Source organism: Pantherophis guttatus, chromosome 1, assembly GCF_059756535.1.
Source record: "Pantherophis guttatus breed Tessera chromosome 1, ASM5975653v1, whole genome shotgun sequence".
Classification (NCBI taxonomy): domain Eukaryota; kingdom Metazoa; phylum Chordata; class Lepidosauria; order Squamata; family Colubridae; genus Pantherophis; species Pantherophis guttatus.
The window spans coordinates 45,660,803-45,688,029 of record NC_142063.1 but is presented as its reverse complement, the minus strand read 5'-3'; the positions used below and the strand labels follow the sequence as shown (position 1 = coordinate 45,688,029).

The following is a 27,227-nucleotide window of genomic DNA, read 5'->3' as shown; positions in this document are numbered from 1 at the left end:
ATGGTTACTTGGTTAGCTTCCACCCATTGCTTCTCAGGTGCTTTGGAGAATAGCTTGACTCCCTCTTCTTTGTGGCAGCCCCTGAGATATTGGAACACTGCTATCATGTCTCCCCTAGTCCTTTTTTTCATTAAACTAGACATACCCAATTCCTGCAACCGTTCTTCATATGTTTTAGCCTCCAGTCCCCTAATTATCTTTGTTGCTCTTCTTTGCACTCTTTCTAGAGTCTCAACATCTTTTTTACATTGTGGCGACCAAAACTGATTGCTGTATTCCAAGTGTGGCCGTACCAAGGCATTATAAAGTCGTATTAACACTTCACGTGATGCTGCAAAGGTCATAAGTGTGGAAAATGGGCATAAGTCATTTTTTTCAGTGCTGCTGTAACTTTGAATGGTCACTGAATGAACTGTTGTAAGTCAAGGACTACCTGTACTTAGAATTGTAAAGGATCCATTGCATAATTTGAGCTTCTAACTCAATGGAGGATCTTACTCATGTAGATTACCTGTCTGCTCTTGAACTTGTTGAGGCAAGGATAAAATTCTGACAGAAGTATTGATGCTGAACTTAGATCCAAAAACATGGTTCTTGGATCTAGGTTTCTTCATCCATGTCTTGAGAATGAGTATATTTTAAAATTTTTAAAGGGGGAAGCCAGAGTTTGGAATCCTCAGGGTATCTCAAAAATACTTTTTATTATGATAGAAGTGGATGAAATCCTATTATTTGTATTTAATCTGATTTGATTTAATCTGATTTACATAATATATATAATGTATATTATGAAAGGACAATTCTGGGGCTTTGTCTGGGAAAAATATTCTGCACTCTTGCTTGAAATGAATGTTAACTTTGAAGTATGATATTTGTATTTTGGTGTATTGTATATATCAGTTTGCTCTCACCTGGAAATGCATTTATATCAATGACTGCATGCTGACCAGTCTGATTGTTAATGATAATGTCAATGCCAAAGAGAGAAATCCCCAAAGTCTGTCTTAGTGTCTTTGAGATTGCTCGGATAACGTCATCATTTGGTCTCTCGAACACCCCTTCTATTTTATCAAGCTGCAAAAGAAAGACAGAGAATGAAATTGTAGAGGGATATTAAATAAAAAACAGGTATCCTCACATTTCCTCCAGACATGAAACACAGCATCTGCAGATACCACAGTTCAATATTTTAAAATGTCTGAAATCTTTCCAGAATGACAAAATCCCATAACTCTGGGGACAAAATGTCAACTCTAAGGTGGCAGGGCTAGCAGAGGCAGTAGACTGCATGGCAGCCAAAAAGGCAGCGATGCGGAGGGGCAAAGAAATGGGTGGGTGGATGGGAGAGCTGAAGGCCCCCCTGTGGTCATAAGTGCAGAGCTGCAAGAGCCCCAACTTTGGGGACTGGGCATAAGGACCATTCACCTAGAGACTGTGTAATTTTGATTGGTCACTGAATGAATGGTTCTTAACCAAGTATTATAATTCCTATGTTTCAAGGAAAAAAAAAACATTTTCAGATATGTTTGTGAAAGATTTTGGATGATTCTGAGCTTTTGCTTTCCTACAATAATTCCTAAAAATAAACCTGAGAAGAACAGTGTTAAATTGAGAGGCTTCTATTGGTAGAATCAGTGTTTGGAGAAAGAAGTCTAGAATACTTACTGCTGTTAAGATGGAAGAGGATTCTGGTTTTGATACATTGTGGCTGTTGAAAAATATTGACTCTCTATCTATAGATTGGAAATTAAAGGGAAAAAAATATAAATTACCAACAAATCTGTAGAATTAAAAAAATTACATGCAAGTAACCAAAAATTGTTCTTAAAAGTTACATTCAAAATCACTACTTAAATCTTAAAAATATGTTAATCTACAAGCACTAGAGGGCACTATAATCCAGCAACTTTATCCATATTTTCAACTAATAAAATCCTTGATATTTACACCATTCCTATTTGTACTGAGCTCTAATCAATTGCCATAATGCAATGTCCTGGCTTCCATAATTGACGAGGAAATTTGTATAAAGGAGCAGAGCTTTTATCAGGCTTTTTATTTATTTATTTGAAACAATAACAAAAGAAATTTTAAAAAATGGAAAAAATGGCAGGAGTTGCTGGAGAAGGGAAAAGATACCTGTGTTGATGCTTGCTTGCTTCAAAATAATAATAATAATAATTCAACAATGAAATAAGAAGAAGCATTGCCTTTTAAGAGATTGTGCTGCTTATGCCCAGTCACTGTAGACAGGTTGTTTGTGATCAGCGAAGAACATCTTGTACATCTACTTGGTCAGGGATGTCTGTAAGATAATTCAGCAGCCTACTGTTTGGGCTAATTTTTGTAAAGCTATTTTTCTGCTGCCACTTTGCCAATATATTTGCCTAGAACTCTGATTAACACTCCCCACTTTGACTTCCATCTCTTGGTCTGTGACTTACTATTTGTCCTATTCTCCTGGTATATATCTCCATTCCAAGCCCATTGGGAGATGCTGTGGAAGACATGACTCGGTGTCTGGAGGCTGTCACGGTCTGGATGGGGAAAAACAGGCTCAGACTTAACCCAAACCAGATGGAGTGGCTGTTGCTCCAGAGGCCAACTTCTCCATCTTTGACTTTATGGGGTTTTGCTTTGCTATGCACTCATGCCCCGGTCATTTCCAAATTAGGTTACTGTAATTCATTCTACACAGGGAAACCCTTGAAGACCATCCAGAAATTTCGGGTGATCAAGAATGTATGTATTACAGCACGTATACCCAGAGGCCAGTTACAATATTGGCATATGACAGCTCTGCACTGGTTACTAGAAGGCTTGTCAGTGCAATTCAAAGGGCCAGTCACTGTAAAGCTGTATCCTCTGGACCATACTATACAGACCATTTCCCTCCCCCATATGGTTTTGGACTGTCCCATCTGAACTAGGGAGCACCTAAGGATCCCTGTGTATCACAAAATACAATGGGAGGTGACCTGACAAGGGATGTTCTCTGCAGCACACCTCCTTTGGAATTGATTGCCCCCTGAAACAAGGATGGCACCCATCCTTATGGTTTTTCAGAAGCAGGTGATTACATGGCTCTTCCAGAAGACCTCGAGGGATTATAGTCAGTGGCGCCAAACCAAATGTCAAATTAATTTGTAGTTATTATGTAAGAACTCTAATTTGGAGAATTAGATTATGAGTTTTATTATATAATTGATTTTAATATTAATTTTGCACGGTGTTTATGCAAGAAATCCTGTAAGCCACCTAGAGTCTGTTAGATTTCAAGTAGTAGATCAATCACATAGACAAATCAAGAAATCAAGAGTTTCTGATACTGCAGCCTATTTGCCCATGTAAATAATTAGTCATATCTGAACTACTCCCAAAAGAATGAAGATGTATTCATTGATTCATTAGAAATAAGCAGAAGATGAATCATTTTCTAGCCACTGAATTCATGGTCCCAAGTTTTCATTTCAGGTGACAACTGAAACATTAAAAAAATAAAGGTGTAATTTTTGGCTAAAGCGAAGTGTGCATTGGCACTAAAACTTATATGTATTTAAACTGAAAACTTGGATAAGGTTATAGGGTTTAACGAACCACTCTAAATAGTATTTGTTGATTAACAATATCAAACTACTTCCGATGTTTTCTATTACATTGCATAAGCTAAAAGAATACAAAAAAGCAAAGCATAAAGATACAAAAGGCAAGAGGAAAAGTAGATCACAAGTAAACACATCGTGAAAGGTAATTTTGGTAACATATTCACTCTTTCCTCCCATTCTCTTCTCCAATAATTATACACAATTTTAATATTTATGCTATGGTTTTATTACTTAATATTAAATATTTGAGATTTTTGCTTATGTCGCTTCGTAATTTTGTTTGTTGTTTTAAATTAGTCTCTTTTTCTAAAAGCCATATTCCAAATGTCTGAATATGCCTTGCTGGGAAATGCACTGTATATAAGCCTTTCTTGCTTAAATTTGATTAAATTTTTATTATGAATATATATTGTCAGTTTTGTTATTGCTGCCCCAATCTTGCATTGTTGGCCCAATGGGACTTTTCCAATGCTGTCATTGTTGCTATTGTCAGCATATAAGTAAAAGAGTATCAAACTTATTAAATTATATTTTCTGGAATTATTCCCAAAATTGTAGGAAATTCAAAACATCCCAATTGAGTGCACTTGACAGCCTTATTATTTCTGAATTTGGGTAAGATTCTTTAAAAGTCACTGATATTAATGGGTATTGCTACAATGTAGAAAACAGAAGTCAAAAATTAACTATGCATTATATGAAGAAAAAAATCTAAAATAAATATTCATCTTGCTAAAATCTATCATTGTAACTTCAAACGGTCACTAAATGAACTGTTGTAAGTCAAGGACTATCATATATCTATTTTGAATGTGACCATTCCACAATGGAACTTTTTGAAAGTACTGAAGGAATGTAGGAATAATTTTATTATTAAAAAGCTATCATTCAATTAATGGAAGAAACAGTTTTTAAATATATTATTCAGTAGATAATCCCTCTGTTTATCTACCACATTTAAATTTTAGTTGAATAATGTACTGAACTGAAGAATATTTTAAGTGCTACATGTGTGCTGAATATCTAAACAAAAAACAAAAGCAGGATTATTTGTTTGAACAGGAGACTACTAGGAATAATCACAACTGTAGTCTATGATAAAGTAAAAAAATTACCCTGCAGCATTTAGTGACAAACCTTATGAAAATACATGTACACTAGGAATTGAATTGAACTCAAAGAAAACTAAACTTTTCATACCAATTTTAATCATTTTTGATATTATGGTTTGTTATCTTGATGTGTATTTATTTTTAGAATTTGTGACTTTGGCAAATATCTTTTTAAAAATATTTCATCTTGTTATTTTGCACAATTGACTTTGGATAAAATATTTATAAATCAACACAGTGATTCAACATAAACAGTTAAATGAAAAGCAGACCTATTACAGTTTCAAAAATGTTTTGTTCATAGGGAGTAAAGAAAATAAATAAATGAAATCACAGAACATTTTAACTCAGGGCATTTATCTTGAAAAATATATCATAATCAGACCATCTAGATATTATGAACCAATGTAATAATTTCATTAGTATGATTTCAAGCAAATAGCATATGAATAAAATATCAAAGCCTTCAAGAAAGATCATAATATGGTCAATCAATCAATCAATCAATCATATTTATATAACTGCCCTTTTCATAAATTGTGATTCTGGGGCAGGGGTGGGTTCTACTTACCTTTACTACCAGTTCGCATCGCGCCCGCTCGTGCTCTTCTGCACATGTGCAGAAGCTTCTGCACATGCCCAGATCACCTATGATGATATCTGGGTCAGTGGACAGATCCTCCCGCCGGTTTTACTACCGGTTCTTGTGAACTGGTCTGAACCAGGGGCAACCCACCACTGCTCTGGGCGCTTACAATAAAGTTCAGGTAGAATGTACATATCATGCAGGGAAGAATTTTCCAAATTTCTTAAGAGGAAGAGTTCAGTGGAGATGGTCAGGGTCAAGTATCAAATAGAACTTGAAACCAACTGCATCTAGCAAAAGATTTATGATGCCATAATCTTAAAACCTCTGTGGAAGCTAGACAGAATTAAAAACATGTAGGAGTTCCTAGTCAAAACAATCTCTTCTGCTTGCATCTTGACTTGCTTCTTTTAGGAAGAAGTCTGTGATGTCCTCTCCTTTTTCTCCAGTTTGAGATTAGTATTTTCGTACGTAAATCTGAATGTACATAGCAGCTGTTGGCAAGAACAGTTGCTATCTCCCAATGAAATTAGTGCTACAAGGGTTTGGGAGCATAAGGGTCAAATTAAAAAAATATCAAAAAATCCAAAAAGTCAGGGAAACACCGAGTTCAATCTTCTTCAACCTGATGTCCGCTACATGTTTTGGATCAGGATTCACCAAAATGGAAAATGGTGTTCTTCAGATTTTCCCATTAGTACATCGTGTTGAATTACTATTCCCAAAGCTTACCAGAAATGCCTGCTGAGAAGTTCTTCACAGAGGGCCTCTTCACCACAGTATATGACTCCCCAACCACAAAGACTTTGTACAGGACAGCATTGTGGTTGATGAAACTTTGAATCACACATGGAGGTTGGATGGCTTTCAGGCCTTCCCGGTTGAATATGATAGCCATCTGAAAAATAAAGATATGACTTGCAATTACAGTTGTACAGATGAAAAATACATGTTTCACATAAACAAGCATTGTATTTGGTGGTTCCAGTAGCAGTATGCACAGCATGCATACATACATACAATTATTCGCTGCTGCCAGCATTAGTATACATTCAGATGGTTTTAAAAGGGATTGAACAAACTGATGAAAGATTGGGTTATTGGTGTTTATTATTCTTGATTAGAGATAGCAAAACTTAAATACAAGCTAATATAGGGAGCAGGAACGGAAGAACATTATTGCCTTCCTTTCTTTTTGTTGTGAGCCTCTTGAATGCAGTTGCTTGATCACTATAAAACACATAATGTTGAAGTGTTTAAGATACTGGCTTGGTCCAGCTGCATAAAAGCCAAGTATTCAGACAAACAGAAGATGCAGAACTGTGCTATCCAGTTGGAAACACTTGGCAATCTGTCTCTCCAACTTGCAGCTGATTTCTTATTTAGCTTTTCCTCCAAATTTAATTATGCTTGTCTACTGCTTCATTACGCCAAAGCATCTCAAAATGGTTTACAATAAAATACAGAATAAGGCAATTATGTAATGGGATGGAAATGGTAGTCATCATTCTACATGACCTTCACAGATCCTTTATTGGATCAGGATATTTCTCTTGGTCTTGTGAGAACTTTTGGCAGCATTTAGAAACATTGTCCATGTTATCTGTAGGGTCACCTATGTGGTGACCCTACACCACCTACGTTGGATGTAGAATAGTATAGAATAGAATTTTTTATTGGCCAAGTGTGATTGGACACACAAGGAATTTGTCTTGGTGCATATGCTCTCAGTGTACATAAAAGAAAAGATATGTTCATCAAGAATGTACTCCACTTCAGTGCTGTCAGTGAGAATACAGGTAGTCTTCGACTTACAACCACAATTGAGCCCGAATTTATGTTGTAAAGTGAGGCATTTGTTAAGTGAGTTTTATTTATTTATTTATTTAATTTTATTAGGCTTATATGCTGCCCTATCTCCAACGGACTCAGGGCGGCTCACAACAATAAAACCACAATCCATAATGCAAGTTAAAATGCCTAATTGAATCAGATACAATTAAAAACCCGTAAAAAACCCCATCAGTCCAGGCCGGGGGACTCGAATAACCAAGTTTTTAATTCGCGGTGAAAGGTGCGAAGGTCAGGGGCCAGCCGAAGCCCCAAGGGAAGTTGATTCCAGAGGGTGGGCGTGCCCAGAGAAGGCTCTACCCCTGGGGGCCGCCAGCCGACATTGTCTCGCTGACGGCACACTGAGCAGGCCCTCCCTATGGGCGCAAACCCATAGGCAGTTTTGCCACAGTTGTTAAATGAATCCCTGTAGTTGTTAAATTAGTAACACAGTTGTTAAGTGAATCTGGCTTCCCCATTGACTTTGCTTGTCAGAAGGTTGCAAAAGAGGATCACATGACCCCGGGACATTGTAACCATCATAAATGTGAATCAGTTGTCAAACATCCAAATATAAATCACGTGATCGTGGGGATGCTGCAATGGTCATAAGTGTGAAAGATGGTCATAAGTAACTTTTTTCAGTTCCATTGTAACTTCAAACAGTCACTAAATAAAGTGTTGTAAGTCAAGGACTATCTGTATCCAGTTTGGATCACTGGGGCGAGGAAGATGACAATTCTATAGTTTCTCCAATGAAAACCTCACAGGGTTTGGTGCTCTCCCCTATGTTATTTAACATGTCTGTGAAACTACTGAGATCATCTACCAAATTGAGATGAGATGCCTTTGTAGATGACCCAGAAGTTGCAGCTAGATCATAAGTGGCAGTTGAACCAATGACAGAGTAACTCATCACTGCAGGTTGGCACCATTGTCAAAGTCTTCCCACTAGTTGCCAGTAGGCTTCTGGTCTCAACTCAAAGTGCGGATCATAAACTATAAAGTCCTATGTAGCATTGCACTATGTTAGAGAAGGCATTTCTTTGCCATACTTAAACCCATTCATGAAGTAGAAACATTGTGAGAAGATCCTTGAGACTACCTTCCCCCTGCCCCTCCACCCTCTTTAAGAAGACTAAGTGACAGGACTTTTCTGTTATAGTTCCCATATTTTCAAATGCCTTTTCTTCATAGGCTTTTGTAACCCCCTCCGCTCTCCCCCTGGCATTTTGTAAAGCTGTCAATATCCTATTCCATTTTTTTTTTACCCAAGTCATCATTATTTAATGGCAATCATCTTGGAGTATTTATTCATTCTATGTCTTTCTCTTTTATGTTCTATTTTGACAAATGCTGCCTAAAACCTGTGCATTAGGATGGATTATAAAACTGCAAATAAATAAACAAATGATGGACAGATGGGTATGAGTATGTATAAACTGGCCTTCAAAAAGAGAGAAAAACAGATTTGCAATATTAATGAAGCCATAAGGCTATGAAGAATGACTTCTATGTATGCATGAGAGACAACAAGAATAAAACCTCCTTACTTTTCCTTGAAGTTTATGAATCAAACTCACAGATAGACTACTATAGTTTTTTTCTTAATTCCCAGCCAAAGCAGTTTTTCTAAATACACATTATATGACATCTTGTACAAATACTTACCTCATGAGAGTTGGTTCCATGGGCGACTCTTGTCTTACAAACTTCAGTAATAAAAAAAGTAAACCGTGAGTCAGTACAAAAGAATATACACAGAGCACTTCAGTACCATTTGTAACAACTAACTCTACTGATTTAGCTGATCTACCCAACTGAATGATATTTGCCCTATGGCTGCCCTTCCCTTGAAACCAGCATTCTCTTATCTGGTGCTGATACTTCAACTCTTGGATTATCCAGGATGGCATCAAAGAGGACAAGCAAGTTCTCAAAAGGAATGGATAATCTAGGGTCCATTGATGGAGTCTGGCACCAGCACTTTCCATTATTATCTCTTCAATTGTATTTATATTCCTGTCTTTCCTCTAAGACAGTGTTTTTCAAATGTACATTAAATTTAAGAAGTGTGAATTTCAAGCATGCTAGTTAGGGAATTCTGAGAGTTGAAGACCGCAAACTTTTTAATATAAAACAAGTTGAGAAATGCTGCTCTCAGAGATGGAGGCAGTTTACACAGGGATCTTCTCTAATCTTATTCCCACAATTACCTTGTCAGATTGACTTGTCTGAGAAACGGAAACTGACCAGAAGTAATACAGTAAATGTCTTAGTTAAGCTGGGTACTTGAATTTGGATGTTCCCAATTAGTCCACCACTTTAGCTGCTACACTACACTGTACTATATGCAGTCACTGTTTCTTCTTCAAGAACTTGTCACTATAATTCAGTGACAAACTGTTGAAGTTCTTGAACTTTTTAAATGAATAGCTGGGTTAAGTCTTTGATAGCTATGCTAATTCTATTGGAATTAATACACCTGTTATTTATTTAAAAAGATCTTTCCAAATAAAACAAAATGAAAAGGGATGGCTTTTTGGGGAGTGGCATCTGAAATATAGAAGAGCACTGCTAGAGGAATTTGCCTTATTTAATCCTTATGATCTATTGACATTACTAGAGCCATTTAAATGATTGATAGTGTGAGATTCTCAATTTAAAATGAATACTTTCATTGTTCTATAGTTTAATATATTGATGTTGCATATTATTAACTTGCCCAGATAATTTATATTTACATTAATGTACAGTAGTACATTTAATATACTATAATAGATATACTATAATAGGATAGGGTAGGGTAGGGTAGGATTGGGATAGGGATTGAATACTTTATTGGCCAAGTGTGATTGGACATATAAGGAATTTGTCTCCGGTGCATAAGCTCTCAGTATACATACAAACAACTATAAGATAATAGTACATCTAAGATTCATGTTAGTATAGCATACTTAAAATGCAAAAAATAGTTCTCAATGTGACAAAACATTACTCTGTAGTTTTGGGTTTTTTTTTTTTTTTATTTGATTTCTATGCCGCCCTTCTCCGGAGACTCAGGGCGGCTTACAATGCGCTAAGCAATAGCCTTCATCCTTTTTGTATATTTATACAAAGTCAGCTTATTGCCCCCACAACTGAATCCTCAATTTACCTACCTTAGAAAGGATGGAAGGCTGAGTCAACCTTGAGCCTGGTGAGATTTGAACCTGCAGTAATTGCAGGCAGCTGGTCTTAATAACAGGGTGCTTTAGACCACTGTACTACCAAGGCTCTATTTTAAATGGGCATTAGGGCCTTTTTCTAGTAAACCAACACCAACATTATGCATATTGAAATAAAGGCAGACACTTCCAAAATAACTGATAATTCATCTGCAAAATAGCAGAGACAGAGAAAATGAAAAAGAGAAAATAACAGAAAGAAGGACTTTATGCACGATATGCACATATAGCCTTTACAGATTTTTATTTTAGCTATCTCCTGTGCAAGTCCTCTCCGTCCCCTCAAGAGTACTTAGCTAAATTGCACTGATTTCAGCAGTAGTGGAGGAAATGCTTTACAACTTTACTATTAAGTAAAATATAAAAACTGTTCACATACTGAATGGGAATGCAATTCCATTTTTTTCTATTTGCTTCAAGGTGTCTTCTCCACATGCATTTGTTAATTCCATAAATGGCGGAGAACAGATTCTGTCATCTGAAGAAAAGAGATAGAAAAAACAGTCCGAACAGTTTATAGATGTTTTCAGTTTATCCCAGTTCTTGCTTTCTATACTGTAAATATTCCTCAATTTTACTCTGCTCCTTTCAGCATTTTCTATAATACTGCCATCTGAGAAAGATATTTTGTGCATCCGGTTCATGAAAGCTTTGTATCTGTTAGTCCTTCCAACAAAACATTGTTGCTCATGTCCTTGCTCACACATAGTGCAATGGTTGTGTATACAAATCTAACTGAAAACTGTATCCAAGCAAAGTGACAAAAATTAATGAAAATTATCCCTAAAACCAATATTTAAGTCATATCAATTTTATCTTGTAACAATATTTGTTCCAAACACACAAGAAAATGCTTAATATATCATTTCTGGAGAATCTACTGAAAACTGATGCCAGATATACAAGGACGTTATCATACAATGATACACTTATTTGCATCCAATTTTCTAATGCAAGTACATAAGTCATAGCATTTGTATAATGTCATCACACACATTATCATTTGCCTTGTGGATACGAGTGATAAGTTTAAACAACAAATCCATTAATTAGAATAGAAATAAGAAAACTGTCTATAAAAGTAGTTGGATCATCTGATTCAATAGCTTAAATATATACAGGTTGTACTAAAAGTCAGGCCCCATAGAAATTAAATTATTATATATACCGTGTTTCTCCAAAAAGATGACCCACCTTGAAAAGAAGCCCTATCACATTTTTGAGCGCATGCAATCAAATTAAGCCCCACCTACAAAATTAGCTCTAATTAAGAACCCACCTACCCCAGGGTGCAGGAGGTGGGCCAAGGCACAGAGGTAAAAAATAAGCTGGGGTGGGGATGGGGGCGGTGGATCTGCCCTACTTACCAGACCTCGCATACCCAGACATCTGCCTTGCCTTCTTCCACTTGCCGCCACTCACATGCATTGCCTTGGCCTCCGTTTCGCCTTCAGATGCCTTCCAGCAAGCATCTGAAAGCAAAACGGAGGCCAGAGCGATGCGTGTGAGTGGCAGCAAACGGCCACAGAAGAAGTGGGCCAGCAGCGGGCTCCTGTTGGGGAGGGCTGTTGGTGCCACCACCACGAAGTGAGTCAATAATCAGAACCATCCAAAAAGAAGGCCTAGCCATTTTTTCGGGGGTCAAAAGAAAATAAGACCCGGCCTTCTTTTTGGAGAAACATGGTACTATATTACAATAAATGAGTTGCTTGCCACTTTATTCTAGCATACTGCTTTGATGCATCACATACTTCTTTGATGCATCACATTTGAATATTCCTAGTGTATTCCTAGTACATTTTCTCTGGAAAACAATATTTATATTCATAAATAAAATATTGTGATTGGTCTACGGGACCTTGGTATACTCTGTATATATTTAAAATATAAAAATAAATCCAAACTCAGCCAATTGGACCAGGAAGTTTTAGGTAACTTTCTTTCTTCAGAAATTGTAGAGAATCACAGATATAATCTTGGAAAAATTATGTGACTGCAGTTGAAAAAACATGATTTAAATCCAGGACAGGAAGAAAATATTAGAAGGAAATTCAGATCAGTTCCGCCTGAGTAAGAGAAGGGAGGGAGGAAAGATGCTGTCAAGGCTTTCAAGATTTGGTAATTCTATCCTGTAAAAATAAAGTCCCAGTAATTCTGTGGAGTCTGTTTCCTGATCTGGCCTATACAGATAGTCCTCAATTTACAAGGGCAATTGGGACCAGAATTTATGTTGCCAAGCAATGTGGTCATGGAGCACAATTGCATTGCTCAGTGATGGCAATCCCTGCAATCTTAGTTGCCAGTGAAGAAGTCAGTGCTTTTATGCTATTAAAATGATTAAAAATGAACTGCAGATCTAAATGTATTACAAGTTTCAGGCCTGCAGGCAGGTGCATCCAGATGGCGGAGTGTTGGTGAGGGTTCATTAGGGGTGCAGGGGGGCTGCACTAGGGAGGCTGCACAAGAGGTGCAGCAACAGTGTATCAATGAGGGTAAGGTAGGACGCACAAGGCTGAAAGAGAATGCACAAGAGGCACTGCAGAGATTGAGGCAGCAAGGGACTGCATGAGAAACATCGCATGGATTGGGAAGGATGCATGAAGGTGTGTGCCAGAGGCATCATGCACACTGGGGAGGGCTGAAGAGGGTGTGAGGATGTACATAAGAAGTGCTGTGGGGGTTCGTGTGCATGAGGGTACAGTGCAGGTTGGGGAGGGTGTGTAAAAAAGCATGGGGAGTGTCATGGAGGGTGCCTGAGGATGTGCAATGGCATGGCATGAGCGCCAAGAATGGGGGAGACATACCTAAGTGACTTATGACCTTCCTTGCCCACTACCCAAATGACTTTCTGGGGAAGCCAGCAGGGAAGTTTGCAAATGGCAATCACATGATCATGAAATGCTTGAAAACCAGTCATAAGTGTGAATGGGTTGCCAATCACCCAGATTGTGATCTGGGTGCTGGGACAGGTGGAAATCGAAGGACAAGATCATTGTAGATGTCTGAATGTAAGTAGAAAGGAGAGAGATCATTTTATGGTTTTATTGTGGAGTTCTTAGATAGAGAGTCAAATATTGCACTTTGCATTTGATCTTCCCCAATTCAACTCTTTGGATTATAGAATATCAACTAAAGGAATTCAAATAGATCTTGAAAGCTACAGTTCCTGACTATACAGAAATGTAAAGGATGTAGAACATTTCTGGGCTTTGCTTATTTTTATTTTAATCTATTAAAATGATTAAAAATGAACTGCGGATCTAATTGTATTGCAACTTTCAGGCCTGAGTTGCTTCTATAAGGTATGGAACTATGATACTGTTAATATAATTATATAATACATTAGAGAACCAGTTTTGTGCAATAGTTAAAATGTTGGTTTAGAAACAAGGAAACTGAGTTCCAGTCCTGCCTTAGGCATGAAAAACCAGCTGGGCTAGTCACTTTCTCAGCCCAGCTTATCACACAGGAATGTTATGGGAAACTAGGAGGAAGGAGTATTGGTATGTTCACTGCTTTGAGTTGTATATGAAAAAAAAAATCTAAAACAAAAAAATGCTTGCAGAAAAGCCAACATTCCACTAATTGAGGCACTTCCAAGAAGGAAGCAGAGTTATCCATAGATACCTGTGGAATTTGGAAGTTCTGCAGAAAACACAATCTCTCATATCCTAGCAAGTCAAATGGGCACAATTTTTCTCTCATTTCAGTTTTCATATCATATATGTACTCCTGGCTCACAGAAAAAGCTTCCAGATGCTCAATCGTGCAAACTTGAATATGACTTTTCCTACTCAATTTCTCCTTCCACAATACTGCAGCCAAGCAACTTGTCCTTTCTCCAGTGTTAGACCTTTCTGAGAGATCTGGAGCAGGGAGACAGATTGTAGACCAGATTAGAGTTCAACAGAAATGGTTGCATATGTCAGGGCTTGTATGGATGACCTCCAGGGATATCAGACTGATTCTTCACCTTTTACTTTAAATGTTGGCAATCTGTTTCACAATGACCGTTTATATGATGCCCTTCTTTAAGGGAAGAAGTGTTGCGACTGTGCCATGACAACAGAGTTGCTGGACACAGAGGCACATTTAATACTCTGTGTTAGGTGGCAGAGTTCTGGTGGCTCAGAGTGACAGTAGATGTCAAAGATCAGTTTTCATCAAGAATGCTGCAAATATATATGCCACTTATACTCATAAAAGTTTGTATGTGAGTTACAGAGCTATGGGAACGGCATTAAACCAACTCTGTGATTAACCAATGGCTATTGCAACACTGATCTTCGTAGAGTAGGTGTATTTTATATCTACTTTGCATATGATGCCTTTGGGAACCAGCATTTCCCATCAGATCAGAACAGATGGAAAAGGTCAGACTGGAAGACAGGCTGTTGCAAGTTCACAGAAAAGAATCCTTTCATGAAAAGTGGTTAACAACAAGGCCCCTTTCAACTACCACCTCATTTTGGCATGAACTCTGAGGAATGTACAATACCTGTAACACAGGCACACACACCCCATCCCCCACAAGCCACTGTCTGAAGCAAGGCGATTGTTACTTCGTGTGGCATAACTAGCTGTCAGTATTCAAATGAATGCTCATGGAAAAGGTAGCAATGGAAAGGGGCTTTTTTGGAGTGGGGGAGCATCTTTTAGCTCTCTCTTTTGCAACTATTTAACATTTAATGAGACTCAATTAAGTTTAAGGGGATTGAAGCTGGTGAGGCAGGATCCTCCAATTCTCATTTCACAGCCACACCAGAGAAAGCCATTTGTAAACAAGGCACGATGATGATAACCTTCAGTCCAGGAAATGTGTAGCCTGAAAGCTACTGTCTTAGAATGGCAGGAGGGATTGAAACTTTGGGGCTAACATGGAAGGTAGGATTAGTGCATGTTGTTAGAAGAAAGCTTGTATGTATGGTTTCTTAATTCGGTACAATAAATCTACTAATGTAACCTTCTTGAGTTTGCTTTAGGAAAGCAGAACAGGAAGAAACTCTTAAGTGCCATAGCTGATATAAAGCCTTGATAAATGCACTGTATGCTTTATGAGTTGATTTATGACTGGAAAATTGTAAGAGCACAGGAAGTTGCTTTTAACCAGTTCAGACTATTAGCTCGTCAACCCAATATTGTCTATTCTGACTGACAGATCTCTACATTCTTAATGAGATAAGCAATTGAAGCTGAAAAACTTCTAACTTCTGAAACAGATTGTCCACCACTGAATTAGTGTTAACTGAGTGCATTTAAAGAATGGTACTAGGTTTTAAGAGGCTTCTGGGCCCCATGGCTTGGTAAGCGAAAGCTCCAAATCCCTTGTGCCTTTTAGAGTAACATTCTGAGGGCCATTCTTTCATTAAGGCCATGTGACAATGAGATTGCTGTTGACCTAACTTGACATTTTCCCCAAGTGAGATTTTTACTTATTAGTTGTTGATACTGTTGAAATCACCAACATGAAAAAACAGCAGTAAATAGTCACCAACAAATCACTGATTAGTGATTTGCCCAATAAAATTGGGCAATCAATGAAATTAAATAATAAAACAAAGAAAGACAAACCCAAGCTGCACAAGCTCCAAATGCTCTCAGAAAAAGCTATTTTTTTTTACCAACTTCCAGAATATCATTAGGGTGAGTGCCCCAATGGTTCTTGGCTACTAATGAGGCAACAATAATTGCCCTGAATCATAAATGACTATTAGCCATGATTCTATTAGTATACTAGAATACTCTAAAATACTAGACTATTAGTATGTGTTTGGCTGTCTGAAGTGTTTTATACAAAGATATAGTTCTTTGTAAACCTCAATGTGAATAGGTATAAACAAAAAATCTTGTTGCATAGGGTTACCAAACATTATAAACAATCTCCTCAACTCAATGACCACGAAAAGCTCTATGTATGGAGTTTAATTTGACTATTTACATATTTAGATGCCTCAAGGGATTGAGGAGGAAAATTTTTGTATTGCTATAACCAGCAATCTACTACAAAACTGCAAAAGAATTTACTTCATGTGGATTTATGCTGCCTAACAGAGAATCTGAAGTGTAATATTTTGTAACAAAAGAGAAAGTGCTGGCTATTTTTCAAAGAAACACAGCTAAATTCAACAAACAGGATACTTCTTACCATGGTCCAATATGGGTTTGTGTAAAGTAGGATTTGATTTATTAGACAATCTATTTCCTTTCTGTCTAAGTTATTTAATATCATTCTCTACACTCCAATTTATTTTCCTTTTGAACTGTTTACAGATTCAAATCTGCTCTACAGCCCACTTCCAACTATAGTTGGATGAAATCAAAGACATCTCTCAACATGATCATTCCAGAGGGGGAAAGCGAGCAAATGAGCTAATGTCTGTATTTCTGTACACATTACTAAAATCTCTTGCATTTTTAAAATTAGAATACCAGAACGATCTTAATTTATAAGGAATAAAGGAGTCAAAATATTGTCATTAGATTATAACATGAAAGATAAATGGATACTATGATCTAACACTGGACTAAAACCAAGGAAAGATATTATACATTTTAAATCATGTAACAGCAAAGGTTTGGCATTTCTGGGTCAAACTGTTTAGATGGCTTGGTTGATTTGGCAAAGTACTATAAATGTATTCAAACATTCAGTTTTTAGAAAAGACTACATCTTACTGAGTAATATATTTGAAGATTGTTGTTTCAAATTGCAAATAAGAGATCACTCACTAAATGCATCTCATTGAAAAAAACAAAACAAACCACCATAATTATATTGCTAATCAGAAAATAGGCTATACTTTTTGTATGGGATTTAAATTCATTTCTTATCAGGGAACATTCATTTATCAGATACTCTACCTGTATTCTGTTAGAAGCTGACACGTGTAATGAAGACAGTTCATTTTAATAAGCTAAATGTTCTCTTTATTACATAGTTCTGATGCTGAATGTGGGGATTGACTCATTAATTAATAAAAGTTATTGGGACAGAATCTTAAATTGAATCATGATTTACTGTATGTCCCCCACCTTTGTTCCAATAAAAAGGGCATTATTAAATAATGATTCTTTTGTTTCAGTGGAATTTCTGAGGGCAAGGAATATTCAAGTTTGCAATTACATAAATACATTAAGAGGAAAATAATTGAGGGGGGGAGGGAGGGAGGGGAGAGAGAGCGAGAGCGAGAGAGAGAGCGAGAGAGAAAGAGAGAGAACCATTTGATAGTTCTAAAATGACAATTGGGAGAGGGGAGAGAAGTTACATGGATTTTAATAACAGCAATAAGAAAATTAACCAGGTTTCATTCACTGGCCAGGGAAATAGCAGCTGCAAGGAGCTAGTTAATCTTGCCAAGAAGGAACATTTTGCTCCATTCACGCCCATTGTCCTGGGACTTCAGCCTCTGCCACCAGCCAGGAAAAAAGGTCACCGCAAAATCTCTGTCAAAGAAAGACCACCAGCAAGCAATGATCATCTTAGCCCCACTAGATAGGCATGTTTATTTACAACTCACCATTGTATTTTGGTACTGTCAAATGATCTTTTTTCTCTCTAACTTCCGTGCTCATTTGTCCCTTGTATGTGCTTGGTTTTTAAAGCTTTATTTTTAACTGGTGTGGGCCACTTAAGAATAAAATATTTGTCTTAAAAGTAAAATCATAACATAATATGATTAGGATTATAAACAGTAAAATAATAGCAATATAAATGTTCCTAATTTATAAGCAAACCCATGCACGAATTAAAAATTATAACATGTACTGGTGTGTTGCATAAGCATTACGACATGAATGTTACTACAATAGAAAACCAGTAATTTAACACTGGTTATAAAGAAAATACTATGTTTGCTTAAGATATTGTGTCTTATTCTGAAACTATAATTTGCACAACAGTGTTCTAAAATCATGACTGCAGTATTTACTTGATTATTTTAAATTGGTTAGATTAAATTAAATCCCATAATCTTGTGCCTATTAAAATAATCTTGATAAAAATTCAATATATGTGGATGCAATAAACTGAGGAAGATCGTATTAAATCTATCCAAATGGCTCAATCAATTGGAAAGATATAACCAATGAAACAACTGAAAAACCTTCTACTCCTTCTGAATTCCTGGAAACCCTAATAAAAAAGTGGGATAGTCTACTTCAATATGTAGGACAGAATACTTTTCTAAAACGGACCCAGCCATAATATGGAATATTTGTTTGTTTGTTTGTTTGTTTGTTTGTTTGTTTGTTTATTTATTTATTTATTTATTTTATTGAATTTGTATACCGCCCTACTCCCGAAGGACTCAGGGCGGTGAACAGCCATAGAATAAAACATATAAATACAAAATTTAAAATAGACTAAAACGAATTAAATAATTTGGCTGAACAAATTTAAAACCCCAATAATTTAAAACCAAATTTAAAATTTCCATTTAAAAAGGGGAAAGACTTAGGTCAGGCCGGCTTGATGAAATAGGAAAGTCTTGAGCACGCGACGGAAGGTACGCAGATCCAGGATCCTCCGTATCTCCGGGGGGAGCTCGTTCCAGAATATTGTTCAGTTACTCTATCTATCCCAGTACTGTCTGCTATAACAGGCAGCAGCTCTCCAAGGATCTCATCCAGAGGGCTCTTGTATCATCCCTTAAGAGAGACTAAACCATTATGGTTGTTACTCATTTATGGCTTCTGAACACAAAGAGTCCACTCTTAACACAAATAGGATTTATTTTTTTTAACCTTCAGAATCATCTACTAACATGCAAATATAAAGATTTAATCCTCACAGAAATTGTAGGTTATTTAGCATATGGTTTTAAGCAAATGATATACTTAATATATATGCCTTTGGAAATAAAGGAATCTACCTTACCTTCCCTACTAATCCTCACTTATATAATAGGATGAATTTATTTCTAAGTAATTATTTTGTTGTCACTGAAAGAACATCCAGTTCCCAGCACCTGTTTCTTTGATCACCACAGCTATAATACATTGCAAAAAACGTCTTTCAATAAACATGCTTATAGATCTGTCTCTCTCTCTCTCTCTGTTCTTTTTAACACAATGAACATTTGATTTTGTTTGTTTTAAAAATGGAGAAATGTATTCTTTTCATACCAAAATATAAAAAGCTTTTCAGCCAATACCCAATGAAAGCTGTATTACCTTCTTTCATTTCCAAAAATCTATACTCATGATTTTTTTCTTCCCTTGTAGCACAGCTGTAATCTAACACAATGAACAGGTAAAACTGCCAAGAGTTACTGGAGATTCTTTGGAGCTGGAGAGACTTTTAAAAAAATATTGGGTTTTAGTTTTCTCTATTTAAGCTTTTAGGTTCCCATTGATTAAAAAAGGAAGACAAGAAACATAAAGCCTACCATTGGGAAAGGTTTTTAGTGCAAGTTTTCAGCCCCAGCACATGTAAAACAGGACAATAAGGTATATCATTCTTTGTATCAACTTTCCTCAACCAATACTCCCCAATTCCCACCTAGGGGATCACAGTTGGGAAAGACAATTTATTTGCATAAAACTCTCTCCCTCCCTCTCTCCCTCTATACATACATACATACATACATACATACATACATACATACATACATTCATGTATATATTGCTTGACATACGAGCACAATTGAAATTTCTGTTGCTAAGTGAGACATTTGTTAAGTGAGTTTTGCCCCATTTTACAACCTTTCTTGCCACAGTTCTTAAGTGAATCACTGAAGTGTTAAATGAATCTGGCTTCCCCATTGACTTTGCTTGTCAAAGATTGCAAAAGGTGATGACATGACCCTGGGACACTGCAACAGTCATAAATACATGCCAGTTGACAAGCGCTCAGATTTTGATTATGTGACCACAGGGATGCTGCAAGAGTCATGTGAAAAATGGTCATAAGTCACTTTTTTCAGTGCTGTTGTAACTTCAAACAGTCACTTAATGAATATTTGTAAGACAAGGACTACCTGTATAGTGGGTGTTAATTAGAAACAATATTAAATGGTAACTGATATGAAACGCTATAATATGAAACGGCTATGGAAAAATATTTATAAATGGTGCAAGCTCCCTTCTAACCTGTAATAAAGAGTGGACATTTTTTGACTTCAGTGGCAATTTATGTCATAAAAAACTTTTTCAAAGAAGGAAGTTGAATAGATGACAAAAGTACAACCATAGCTCAGACTTTATGATACCTATATAACATGTTGGTTTAGATAGTCTTAAATAAAGAACCATCCAACTAAAAACCTTGAATCTAGATGGAAAACCAAAGCAGATTATTTTCTGCAATTAGATACTGGAGCCATTTCCAGTCACATCAAGGAAATAAGGGCATGGGCCATGATAGTGAATTCTGGCACCAGCAAATCAGAAGGACATCAGGCTGATAAAGAATGGTTTGAACTAGAAAACTGCATCTTTTTTGTTATGGGTCATAGCCAAGGAGGACAAACTGGTTTCCAGTTTGCATTGCTTTCATCTTGATACTGCTCTAGTCATACTTCCAAGATACATTTCATTACTCTCAGCACAAGCCAAAATACAAACAAACAAAGCCCATTCCCCAAAATGACACTGATTGGTAATATTTTGGACCAAAGGAGTCCAATTTTTGCAAAATTGTTGGTGTGAGTGTTCTATTTCTCATGTATCTCTGTATAAAACTTACAATGCCATAAGTACTGTCTTTTCTTCCATCTTCTGTTGCTGGGCATTATATTTGGGTAAGGAACAGGAACACTGAAGTGTCATTACTGCATTTGAGAAATCTAAAAGACATTTCTTTTATTGACAAAGGGACAAAACTTGCCATAATTGTGGCCAATCGTACAATGCCTTGAATCAAACTAAACCATAGTTTGAATCCTTCAAAAATCTGTATCTTGCATTTCTATAACAAAAATAAAAGACACTGAAACACAACTGAATACTGACAAGCTGTAAAATCAAAGGGAGAGTGAGGTAGTCTTCAAAATTTTAGTATTTAAGAAAGAACTAAAAAAAGGACTATGGTATCCCACTTTTAGTTAAAGTTAATAAGAAAAATGGCATAAAACAATGATAAATGTAATTGAACAATAACTACTTTATAATGCCTTGGTAAGGCCACATTTGGAATATTGCATTCAGTTTTGGTCACCACGATGTAAAAAAGATGTTGAGACTCTAGAAAGAGTGCAAAGAAAAGCAACAAAGATGATTAGGGGACTGGAGGCTAAAACATATGAAGAACGGTTGCAGGAACTGGGTATGTTTAGTTTAATGAAAAGAAGGACTAGAGGTGATATGATAGCAGTGTTTCGATATCTCAGGGGTTGCCACAAAGAAGAGGGAGTCAAGCTATTCTCCAAAGCACCTGAGGGTAGGACAAGAAGCAATGGGTGGAAACTAATCAAGGAGAGAAGCAACTAGGAACTAAGGAGAAATTTCCTGACAATTAGAACAATTAATCAGTGGAACAACTTGCCTCCAGAAGTGAATGCTCCAACACTGGAAGTTTTTAAGAAGATGTTGGATAACCATTTGTCTGAAGTGGTGTAGGGTTTTCTGCCTAAGCAGGGGGTTGGACTAGAAGACCTTCAAGGTCCCTTCCAACTCTGTTATTCTATTCTAATTATGCCAAGAGAGCAATTTAAGAAATTAAGCCCTTTACAGTTTTTACTGAGCACCTCAATCATTGTAGCACATCTACATAGACTTTATATCAATTTCCATTTTTAACCTATGTATTATTTCAGGAACATATGAAAATTTACTGAAAAACCTGGGATAAGAATACTTTTGGATTCTGTGCTATAAATAATTTCAGGAGAATTTAGGGGGAGGAAGTAAAAGGAACAAAGTGTAAAAAAGAAAGGCCATAAATATAGAGAAAACAACTGCCTTGACATTATCTAGTCAGTCCATCTACAAAAGCTGTATGCATATGGAAACTTTTGGAGTTAGTAAATAAATCAGGAATAAGTAGCAAAACTAAAAACAACTCTTCTTGTTTTGGAAACAGACATGACCTTTCTGGGACAGTTGAGTCAGTAAAGATCTAGCCCCATAAATTTTGAAATAATTAAGAAATTTACAATTGAGAAAGAAGAATAAATTATGTTTCATGATAAATTCTGGTCTCAGAATTTGAAGCAGAGAGGGAGGAAGGGATTGGGGGGTGTGTGTGTGGAGGGAACCCAAGGTCTGTTTCAGCCCTATGATATTCAGTGTTTCCCAAACAGCCATGCACAGGAGCTATAACTTCAATTGTTGACAGACAAGCAAATTCCAAAAAGCCACAATTTACAGTTTGCTTTTTACCCACTTCCAGATGTTTAGTCAGGCCAAAAAGCATTTCATGAAATCAAAAGGGGGACTTGGATTACTCTGCAAATCTGTATGTTAGACATGTGTGTTTCTATGGGGAAAACATAAACATTTTGATAATTATTCATCTTCCAAAGGTATACAGTGACTTTCTCCCTGCAAGTGGTGAAAATCAAAATCAGCATTGGAAGAGAGAAAAAACATGACTTTTTGGATGAAACCAGGAGCACAACTACAACTAGATCTCATAGAATACACGCACACTTCTGATTGAGAACACTGAGCTTCAGATTGCCAAAAAATAAAATAAACAAAACAGCCTTCTTCAACTGTCATTCTCTAGATGTGTTCCCAGGAAAGTGTCAGGCTTAGGCAATAAGCAGATGCCTATAAACAATGCCTATAAAGCATTGCATATCTTTATTGGCTGACCCTTTTCTGCAGGCTAATTCACTTGTGGATGGCTAAATCAAAACTCAAATGAAAAAAGCTCGTCCCAAAATCCAAGCAGGATTTTGGCACAAAGCATTTGCAGAATGGGCTTTTGCAGCCAGCCCACCAAAACCAGAGGGAGTCCTCTTATCTCTGGGGGCTGGCTGCAAATGCTATGTGCTGTAAATGTTCCATGCCAAAATCCTTCTTATATTTGAAGATGGATATTTTTACCCAGTCCCCAGAAACCAGAGGGAGTCCTCTTAGCAGGTGGCAGAGACTTATGACCTTCTCTGCTGGCTTCACCATTAAACCAGCAAGGAAGATTGCAAATGGTAATCACATGCATGCCGAGCGCCCAGATCACAATCACAGAACCATGGGGCTTTTTCACTGGTTATAACTTCAAGCACGAGTAATTAAGTCCCTTTGTTCATTGCCATTATAATTTCAAATGGTTGCTGAATGAATGATTGTTCAGTGAGGATTACCTGTAGCAGTGAGGGACAGGTAGCCACAAAGTGGCTGCTGTAAGTGACCAATTTAATATCCGCTGAAATTACTGAAGAACCTGAACCCAAAGCAGGCACCTCCCTTCCTGTTGCCTATATTTAGCTTTCCCCAACTCAACATATAACACTTACTTTGCTGCTTTAGCAGACTGCCCTTTCGTCAAAAGATAAGTGAAGTAATTTCTTCCCAAACATTTCTGTATTATTTTATTTTTCACTCTTCCATATTAATGGGATTATCCAAATCCAAGTATTTTCCTCTGTCTTCCATGCTGTTTTTTTTGGAGGGGAGGGGAGGGGAGAGTGCCTTTAAATCAATGTTGACTCCTGATGACTACCTGGGGAAGTCCTGCAGTTTTCTCAGGAAGGTTTTTTGGAAGTGGTTTGCCAATGCCTCCTTCCTTGGGCTGAGAGTGACTGGTCCAATGTCATCCAGTGGCTTTCTGACTCAGGAAGGATTACATCTTGGAGATTATTGCTCTCTAAACTTGATGCCTTAATCACTATACCAAACTGGCCTTCTCCTTCCGTGCATTTCATAACCCCAAACATATGACATGCTCCCTTTTTTTTGGAAAATAGGAAAAGTACACATAATCCTTCTGGACTATTATAAATTATTTCCTCTGATCTGCTTGCTTTTAGGTATCCACCCACTCCCATTACGTCTCTCTTCTGTATTCCATCTCCCCCACTTCTCCTTTACATTTTATGCATTTTCAAAGTCATGGTGCACTCTCCCCTGATCTTTCTCTGGGACATAGCTGTCCCTCCAAGTGCCTCCTATTTATCAGCTCTCTCTCCTATTAGTCAAGAGTTTAGAAAAACATTTAATCTGCAATCAACAGCAGGGACCCATTTTAGTGGGAAAGCATTGGTGGCAGGAATGGCCCATAAAGCAAAATACAAATATTTCAGCTGCTCTTTCTCTAAAAATGCCTCTAATGCCATAGTAGCTCAAGGAAAATGCAGCTATATACAGCCATCTCTTGTGTTCCAATGTGATAGGTCTCTTATTCCAATCTGAAACATAGACAGATCACAATAAACATTTCAAGAGAATACTTGGCCCTTACTTTCAAAGTACATCGTCACCAAACGGTTAATATTATATGTGAGATTTTCCAAAATTACACTGAATATTTATTTAGAATATGTGGCATTGGAAGCTGAAATCCGAGGATAAAATGTTTCTGTACATGGAACAACATTTCTCAAAATATTCCCGTGACACAATTCACTTTCAATTCTATTATTCTGATGGGAATAATTCTTATCAAAGCTGCAAAATTTAAGGTCCAAGTTTCAACACAACTGCCTGAATGCTGACATGTGGCCTTCTGGTCCCTCCAAAAGTTGTCCCCACATCTTATCTTTTAGTATGATAGAAATTAATGTTGAATATGTGTAGGATTAATTATTGTAAATCATAATTAAGTTAAAATAAATGAAATCAATTTTTCCTGTAATAACAGCTACTTTTTGGACTGTAGTTGCTAATATTTAAAGGTCAAATGGGAATCCTGGCCAAGAAAACAATTGCATTTATAGCTTATTTATAGGGCAATCAGAACTTGCTAACAAGGAATAAATGTAGTTTAAAAAAAAAATTGGTCAGCTGCAGCAGGTGGCAGCACTTCTCTGAATTTGGCTGATCTCAAAATAGCTAAGAAGGGTCAGACCCAGTTATTACTTGTATACTTAGAACATCAGGAAATGCGAGGATTATAGGATACAGCGGGGAAGATGAAGAAATGTCTCAGAGGAAGGCAAATGCAAACCGCTGTTGCTGAGATAAAATATATAAAAGCATTTGTGTAGCCATCAAGAGATAAGATATTTGATGGTATCTTTAACATGACATGAACTGAAAAACCTGGTGGGAAGGTAAGAGTCATCGTCATAAAACACAGGTAATCCTTGACTTACAACAATTGAGCCCAAAATTTCTGCTGTAAGTGGGACATTTGTGAAGTGAGTTTTGCCCCATTTTATTACCTTTCTTGCCACAGTTGTTAAGGGAATAGCTGCAGTTATTAAGTTAGTAATACAGTTGTTAAATGAATCCAGTTTTCCTATTGATTTTGCTTGTCAGAAGATTACAAAAGCTGATGACCCTGGGATACTGCAACTGACATAAATATAAGTCAACTGCCAAGCATCTGAATTTTGATCAAGTGAGCATGAGGATGCTGCAATGGTAGTAAATGTGAAAAATTGTCAGTAAGTCACTTTTTTCAGTGCTGTTGTAACTTTGAACAGTCACCAAATGAACTGTTATATGTCTAGGGCTACCTGTATTAAGATAAAAGCTAACTTAACTTAAAGCGTACAAATTCATTAATGTGTTCATCACAGCAGGAAGAATGGCACCAGCATTAATATAATTAGGGAGGTTTTTTAAAAAAGTAATGCTGTTTTAAAAAAATGATGGTATTACAATACATTTAAATGATTTAAGAGAGTATGGATAAATAAGGGAAATATACAAAGTAGAGGAAGGTATTAATTGCTGTGCACATGCAGGGGCAACCATTCTTTTCTATATCATCCCTCTGTATCACAAAGCAGTAATCCTTTCTCAGAGATTTTCAAAAACACTACTTTAAAATATTGATGAAACAGTTATAGGTAAAATGCAGCGTTCTGATAATTCCATTCAACCTGTTTTTTTCTTTTCATCCTAACATCAGAATGCCATCTAATCACAGCTCAAACCAATGACAGGATTATCTAAGAATGTACTCAATTCATAACCTGATCAAAAAAACAACTCATCAACAGAAGAACAGGATACAACTGAATGTAAATTCTATGATCTTCTGGCATTTAGCTGTACAATACGTAGAAGCAAACTAGCTGGCGTTAACTACAAAATATGGTAAGTAACTAAGAGCAGCTATTGCATGTAAGGAACAATTGTATAGATATTTACAAAATTTCTACAAATTTTCTTTCCACCATTAAATATATTTGAAGTTAATGTGTAAGCATAAATTTGTCATCCTGTGTTTAGCATTTTAACAGCCTTCTGAAACATGGACTCCTAACCAAATCAGTGTGGAAGAAATAGGAAATGTAAACATTACTGAATTTCAACACTGAGTTAGTAAAGAGAGAAGCACAAAATAGTTGTGCTCCCATTTAAGGTATATAGCAAAAGTGTAATTTTCTTAGAAGAAAATAATGACCGGAGACATTATGTGATAAAGAATGAAAGAATAGTGCCATGTCATAAACTGAGATTAAGAGTTAATTCTAGATCTAATCAGGCTGAACTTTAGACAGCCAGACCAGCGTTTTCATAAACGCTGAATATGTAAGATTTCAGTAATTCTTAGCCAGTATGAAAAGACTGAATTAAAGAATTCCATGTTAATAGATTTTCAAATTTATCATTCAAATAAGCCTTTATTAATGGTGCACACAAAGTGGAAAAGGAAAAGAAGTAAGAACTAGGAAAATATAGCAACCATACACAAAGTCGTAATTAACACACATTTACAATAGATTTATAAAAAAAAAAATGGTTATCAAAGCAAGAGGATAGAGTACTTCAACACAGGGGAGTTGGTCTCTGGAAATCTGATGCTGGCATT

At 36.6% G+C, this 27,227-nt stretch overlaps 1 protein-coding gene across 2 annotated transcripts in view; it reads right to left on the bottom strand.

Moving 5' to 3' along the window:
* Positions 1–27,227, bottom strand: part of ITPK1 (inositol-tetrakisphosphate 1-kinase) — a 137,172-nt gene that overhangs the window by 5,406 nt on the left and 104,539 nt on the right. For both annotated transcript variants that reach the window (XM_087872792.1, XM_087872800.1), the window contains 5 exons: positions 10,740–10,838; positions 8,805–8,845; positions 6,036–6,201; positions 1,666–1,733; positions 912–1,074 (listed from right to left, as the gene is read on the bottom strand). In XM_087872792.1, the coding sequence (XP_087728918.1) occupies positions 912–1,074; positions 1,666–1,733; positions 6,036–6,201; positions 8,805–8,845; positions 10,740–10,838 (537 nt within the window). The remainder of the gene's footprint in view (positions 1–911; positions 1,075–1,665; positions 1,734–6,035; positions 6,202–8,804; positions 8,846–10,739; positions 10,839–27,227) is intronic.